A 7,353-nucleotide genomic window follows, 5' to 3' on the forward strand; every position below is an offset into this window, starting at 1 on the left:
TGAGCCCCAGAGGAAGAATTCAAACTGGGATGTCAGGGAGAGCCTCCCACAGAGAGAGCTTTAAATCTAGATGGTGAGTTGAACAAGGTAAAAGAAAAGGGGAAGTAGAAGATTTTTCCTAACCTCCTCTGTGCTCATTACTGTCTTAAGCAAATTGTAAATATCATCTCACCCATCACCACAACTATGAGGTAGTCATTACCATCCCTCAGTATTTTGAAACTAAAATCTCACAAAGCTGAACTCCAAGCTCAGTCCACTTCTTACTTGTACCGCTGCTGTTCCCTCAATGCTTCAATATTCAGGGGGCCATTAGTAAGTTATTGCAGAATTATGGATGATATTTTCCAAGATTGGGGGTATGGTGCGTGCTATGAATTGTTTGTGATGAGGCTGACCTTTATCAAAGTCATAGTAAAGTAGCTAGGCAAAATCAAAATTGTAACTTGTAAGTATTGCCAGCACATAGACTCAAACATGTTCCACAGCCAATTAAAGAGCAGGGAAAGGGAAAAGGCACAAAGTAGGAAGGAGAATGACCAGCCTTTCTCTCATACCTTATACATATGAGGTTTCTGACCATGTGCCTTCAAAGGTCACTGAAGCACTGACTATGCTCAGGGTAATTTTCAGGTTGCAGTCACTTCACTAAAGGTCCAGATACTTTTTAGTGGAATAAAATTTCTCTCAACATATGACTTTCATTGAAAGGTAAAGGACTCTGACGCTATGGGGGACTCGATCCTTGAGATGCATGCAATTGTTTGCTACAAACTCCATTTCCTTGTAGTACCATGACATCCACATGTTCTGAATTAAAACCTATCTGTATTTAAGAAAATACAGAGAAAACGGACTTGAGCCAATACATTTCCTAGACCACATATTCATTCAGCAAATTTTTACTGATGACCTAATATGTGGCAGATATTGTACTAGCAGGAGGGGATGCATCAGTAGCACAATCAGATGAGGACAATCTTAATGCCCAACAGAAGCATTCGCCGTGCTATGCTACTGTATCTCTTCACCCAACATTCTGTGTTCTACACATCCTCAGAATATTGTGTTATGTAGATTATGAGTCACATGGCCAGTCTGGAATCTGTCAAGACATTAGTGGGGTGATTTGGTTTCATAGGCCACGGGTAGGGGACGTGTGTCAATTTTTGGCTTCTGATCATTTGAGTACCCTTTCCATGTTTATAGTCATCTGGGAGTCTTGGGCTAGTTAGAGCCTGTCTCCCTCCATCCAATCTGAATCCACTTGAAATTCACATTCTTTGTCTTCACCGCAGCTAGGGTATAGCATGTAACTTGGACTCGATGGATTAGATACTCCCAGTGTAGACTCTGAATGGCTAGTGACTTGAAAAAGCAAGCATAGCAAACCGTTCCTTTTTAAAAAACAGACTTTATTTTGTAGATCTGTTTTAGACTTACAGAAAAACTGAGAAGTACCTACCTGAGTCCTCATATACCCACTTTCTCCTATTACTGCATCTTACATTAAAATTATGGTATTTGTTGCAATTAACAAAATCAACATTGATACCCCAATATTTTCTTTTAAGTTTTTATTAATTTTAAAGACAGAGAGAGCAGGGGGAGGGGCAGAGTGGAAGGGAGAGAGACATCCCAAGCAGACTCCATACTGAGTGCAAAGCCTCATGTGGGGCTCAATCCCATGACCCTGAGACCCTGAAACCATTTCCTGAACTGAAGAGTTGATCCCCAAGCAACTGACCACGCAGGCACCCCACTGACACATTATTAACTAAAATCATAAGTTATTTCGATTTTCTTTCTTTTATAAGATTTTATGTATTAGAGAGAGAAAGAACAAGAGACCACGAGTGGGGGGGGGGACAGGGCGGGCAGAGGGAGAAGCGGACCCCTGCTGGGTGCCTGACACAGGATTTGATCCCAGGATCCCAAGATCATGACCTGAGCCAAAGGCAGACACTTCATGGCCTGAGCCACCCAGGAGCCCCTATTGCTGTTAACCTTGATCACCTGACTGATGTGGTGTTTGTCAGCACAGTTTCTTTCTTTCTTTTTTTTTTTAAGTGGCAGAAGAAGCACCAACATCCCAAGTTCCAGCCTCAGTGAATCAACAGCTCCAGCAGCAGGGCCTGGGCTGAACGTGTTGCGGAGTAAAGTGCGCCATCTAGTGCTGAATGGCAGTGATGGTCTCATCACACCCATTCTATAGGATTTTGGCCTGTGGTGCTGGCTGCAGGACCAGAATTACCATTATTTCAATATTTTTCCTTTTAGCTTAAATCACACATAGTCGGCCTCTGTTACTTGCAACTAAGAACCCTAATCTATACATTATCTTCATTATTATTTTTGGGTGTGTGCATGAAATTTTTTCTTTAGAAGGTTTCTGGCCCTTTATTCCTTCTCCCCCTCCATAGCAGGAGAGAGAGAGCATGTTTGGGGGTTTCGTTTTGTTTCGTTTTGTTTTCAGAAAGAGATAGCAGCTTTTGTTAGTGTGAAAAAGTCCCATCAGTGTCTATTTTGTTGGAATGAATGGGAGCATAATTCTCTCAGCTTTTCCATTATTTGTTCAGTTATTTATTCATTTAGTGCCTTAAAACAGTAACCATTTTATTTTGCTTAGGATTCAGTGGTTTCAGAATTTGGAGTTGGGATGGCAACTATTGGTAATGGGATTACTGAAGAAATGACCATGGTGCGGGTGGCTGAGGTCACTGGAGGACAGAGATCAAGGAATTCCGAGAAGGCAGAGTAGTTGAATATTTCATTTTATGTGAAAATTAGAATACCTAAGATCTATAACAAGAGTAGGAGTTGGGAAAAGTGACAGTGATTCAGGGGTGAAAGTCCTCAAGGAAAAAGGAGAAGTGACTTACGAATCTTGAAGAAAGGGAAGGAAAGGAAAGGAAAGGAAGAAAAGAAAAAAGAAAGAAGAAAAGCTCACAACCCCATTTTCTCCCATGAACCTTCTTTAGTCCTTCTTCCTCATGTGGAGACTTCTCTAAATGTAAATTGTTCATTTACATTTCCTTACTTTTCTTTCTGTTATTGAAATCGATCTCATTTAGATGATCAAGGGCAGCCACTTCACCAGCTTCACCAATTACTGGTTTTTTTTTTTAAAGATTTTATTTACTTATTCAACAGAGACAGAGACAGCCAGCGAGAGAGGGAACACAAGCAGGGGGAGTGGGAGAGGAAGAAGCAGGCTCATAGCGGAGGAGCCTGATGTGGGGCTCGATCCCAGAACACCGGGATCACGCCCTGAGCCGAAGGCAGGCGCTTAACCGCTGTGCTACCCCTGCGCCCCACACCTATTACTGTTTTATCCTTGTCTATATTACTTCAACTAGCACGTGCTGTTTGTATGAGATTGTTCTCTGATCCTCACACACCCCAGATTACAGATTGTCTATTGTGGTGCAGATACAGTAATTCTAAAAGGATAGTAACAAATGCAAAAATGTTGATTGAAACACATTCTGTGTCAGGCATTGCTCTGGGTATACGGGCTACAATGAGAGCCAGGTAAGATAAAATGAAGTAAGAGCTCAATAAATGGCTTTAAAATGAATGCATGGAAGCATGAATGGAAGAAGTAAGAAATGTAGCTACTAGATATTACGTCAGGGGAGGTCTTCTACTGCAGAATCAGTAGTTCCTGACTACTGAGGTCTCTTGTTCCTGGAATCATATCCATGCCAACTGTAGAATGGTTGTCATGGAATCCCCTCTAAACATGTGACTGAGTAAAAGTATGGGTAAAACAGGCAAGTGGCTGTCAACCAGATTGTTTGGACTAAGGGTTTATGAAGCCTAAAGTAGACCCCAGAATCGACCGTTCCAGAGACGTTGAGCCACAGTGAGATGTGCTTACAGGCATCTAAGCCTATGGAGGGGTCAGCTGCAGAGTGGTAAGCTCGAGTTTTAAAATCCTAATTTCTCTTTTGGTTTTGGAAGAGGTATTCATTGGGTAAAGTGGGGTCAATCAAAGGAGGATGACCAGAATGAATACAGGGTGCCAAAGCACCCCAGAAACAAGTGGGTGGTTAGCTGTGAAAATTGAATTTGGGCCAATACAGAAACTGACGTCGGTGGGTTGTGGTACAGAATACTGAAAATTGTTCTAGGACCAAAACTAGAGAAAGTGCATTCAAGATATAGGAAAATTGATTTTGAGTTACCATAAGGAAGGTCTCAGTAACAGCAAAGAACTATCTATAGTTGACCCTGGAACAATGCAGGTTTGGACTGCATGGCTCCACTTAAATGTGGATGTTTTTGGATACAGTCAGTGATATGAATGTATTTTCTCTTACAATCTTAAGAACATTTTCTTTTCTCTAGGTTACTTTATTTTAAGAATACAGTATATAATACATATAGCTTATAAAATATGTGTCAACGGAATGCTTATGTAATTGGGAAGGCTTCCAGTCAACAGTAGGCTATTAGAACTTAAATTTTGGAGGAGTCAGTGGTTGTGTGAGGATTTTCCAATATGTGGGGCTGGCACATGTTGTTCAAGAATCAACTGTAAAAATGAAAGGGAATGATCCAAGAGAGTAGGGAGCTATACTTGTTTAGGCCAATCTAGATAATTACTCAATGGAAATACTGTAGAGTGGTTTATGCCTCAGACCTGTGTTCGTGTTAAATGACTGTAATTTCCCTTTCTATTCTGATAGTCTATGTTTCTGTGAAATTTGGGGTAAGATAAAACTCAGTTTTTGAAGCTTCCAGGAGAGAATGTTACGAACTTGTAAGTATTTTGCTTTGGGTGCCATTTTACAGGTGGAAATGCTCTGAGCCATGAATGATCCCAGTATTAAAGACTCTTCCAGATTTATTGATTGTTTCTGTCAGAGCCTATTCCTAGGTTTGTATGACTGGGACATCTAAACCTGAAATACCTTTGGTGTCAGAATCATGTATACAACTCACATTAGATGTTATTTCAAAATAATCCAGTTTCAACCTCTTGGATTCAATTGTGATCATGCTTAAAACATATCCACGTTAACTGAATTAACCACAAACTCCAAAATAGCGCTTGATGTGAAAACCTATTTATCCTTACATCTCTCCTCTGTGTTCTGCCTTATCATGGAGCTCATAGATTTTAGCACATTGTCCTTCACTTTTATGTCTCCTGAACTAATTCATAACTGTCCACCAAAGTACCGTACCTCTTTTAAGAATGTTACCATAGTTCTAAAAGTCAGACCCAGAGGGGTGCTTGGTAGCCTCGGTCAGTTAAGCATCTGACCATTTCAGCTCAGCCATGATCTCAGGGTCATGAAACGGAGCCCTGAGTCAGCTCTGCACTATCAGGGAGGCTGCTGAAGATTCTCTCTCTCCCTCTGGCCTCCCTCGCGTGTGCACACACTCTCTCTACCTCTCTTCTCTCTCCAAAAAACGAAACTGAACTAAACTAAACTAACTAAACTAAACGTCAGACCCAGAGATCATTGCCTCTGAGAAAAGGACTTCCTGCCAGCTAGTTTTCTGAGAGCCCCTTTGACATCCTTGTTTCTCAGGCTATAAATTATGGGGTTCAACATTGGAGTCACCACTGTATAGAACACAGATATCGTTTTATTCCCCTTTCTTGTGGTCTTGGAGTTTGGCTGCATGTACGCGAATATTCCTGAGCCATAGAAGAGGACAACAACAATCAGATGGGAGCCACAGGTAGAGAAAGCCTTGAGCCTCCCCTCCCCAGACTGCATCTGGAGCACAGTGGAGATAATATTCCAGTAGGAGACAAGGATCAGGCAGACAGGAGTTAAGAGCATGACCACGCCCATTGCAAAGATGGTCATTTCGGTGCTGTAAGTGTCTGCTGAAGCCAGCTTCACGAGGGCAGGAGGTTCACAAAAGTAGTGATTGATAATGTTCTGTCCTTGATAGGGTAGTTGGAACGTAATGGTGGTATCCACCAGAGACGCTACTGCCCCGCTGGCCCAGGATCCTATAGCCAACTGGAGACACACCTTTGGGGTCATGATGGTGGAGTAGTGCAGAGGCTTGCAGACAGCCACGTACCGGTCATAGGACATCACCACCAGCAGTGCACACTCTGTACACCCAACCAAAAGGAAGACAGCTGTCTGTGCCATACACCCAAAAAAAGAAATAGTTTTCCTCTTTACAAGGAAGTGGACCAACACTTGAGGGACAATGCTAGTGGCGAAGCAGAGATCTGCGAAAGACAGGTTTCTAAGAAAAAAGTACATGGGAGTGTGAAGTCGAGAATCCATGAAGATGAGAATGATGATGAGCAGGTTTCCAAGCACGGTCAAAAGATAAACGATGAGAAAAAGAATAAATAGCAGGATCTGGGTCTGCAAGTCCTGGGAAAGGCCAAGGAAAAGAAACTCAGCCACAAAGGTTTGGTTTTCCTCTCCCATTGAGTTTATGGCTCTTTATCTGTCTGCACAAATAGAAAGGACAAACGTTGGGTTTGTGACATCAAGTCTTGTAGAAGAGTATCATTCTAGCTCATTTCAAACCAAATCGGATATTTCTAGCTTGTTGTTATTCATGTCATTCGAAATAATGCTAAATAGAATATTTTAATTCTTATTAGTTTTTTCTAATGTAAATCCACTTCATTGTTTCCCAAATCTCCTCTTCCCAGGCCACTTACTTACGGAGTGTGACATTGTTAAAGCCTTCTTTGCTAGTTCTGATATGAGGATATTGGACTTCACGTGGATTTTACTAAATGCCTGTACACATATTGTTACAAAATGATGTGCATATTGTTAGCACTGTTACCATGTATAAAATTGCACCAATAACTATTCAAAATACTGCATATTTAATTATAATATATTCTTGAAAAATGTGAAACGGCTTTCAGGCATCAAACTTAATTTGACCTCTTAAAAAACAATAAATTATTCTTGCTTTAAAAAGAAGGCCTTGGGATACCAGGGTAGCATCTGCCTCTGGCTCATGTCATGATCCCAGTGTCCAGGGATGGAATCCTGCATTGGTCTCCTTGCTGGGCAGGGAACTTGCCTCCCTCTCTGCCTGCTGCTCCCCCTGCTTGTGCTCTCTCTTTCTCTCTGACAAATGACTAAATAAAATCTTTAAAAAAATAAAGCCTTATCATTGAATACACTGAATATTATTCTATTTGGATTAAAGAGTAAAATACTGAAAGTAAAACAACAAAAGACAGGAAGAATAAGTTAAAATTCTTGTGATATCTGGATAGGATCAGACTGATATACAATCTGTCTAAAAAACCATGAAGGAAAACATATAGAATGTACAACATAAATCGAAAGACTTCTTGAGAGAGTAATATCATGAATAAAATTAAAAGTTAAACTA

General features: G+C 41.0%; 1 protein-coding gene across 1 annotated transcript; it reads right to left on the minus strand.

Annotated features, from left to right (window-relative positions):
• Positions 1-4,354: 4,354 nt before the first annotated feature.
• LOC123782746 (olfactory receptor 2D3) lies at positions 4,355-7,078 on the minus strand. Its single transcript, XM_045783033.2, has one exon. It carries the CDS (start codon positions 6,417-6,419, stop codon positions 5,475-5,477), a length of 945 nt encoding a protein of 314 aa, XP_045638989.2. The 5' UTR covers positions 6,420-7,078; the 3' UTR covers positions 4,355-5,474.
• Between the last annotated feature and the right edge of the window lie 275 nt (positions 7,079-7,353).

The sequence above is a fragment of the Ursus americanus genome, chromosome 16 (genome assembly GCF_024610735.1).
Source record: "Ursus americanus isolate L20-20 chromosome 16, mUrsAme1.1.p, whole genome shotgun sequence".
NCBI classification, from domain to species: domain Eukaryota; kingdom Metazoa; phylum Chordata; class Mammalia; order Carnivora; family Ursidae; genus Ursus; species Ursus americanus.

Bases quoted from the DNA above. Each gene is read 5' to 3' on its own strand.
- LOC123782746 (XM_045783033.2), bottom strand. From the start codon at position 6,419: ATGGGAGAGGAAAACCAAACCTTTGTGGCTGAGTTTCTTTTCCTTGGC.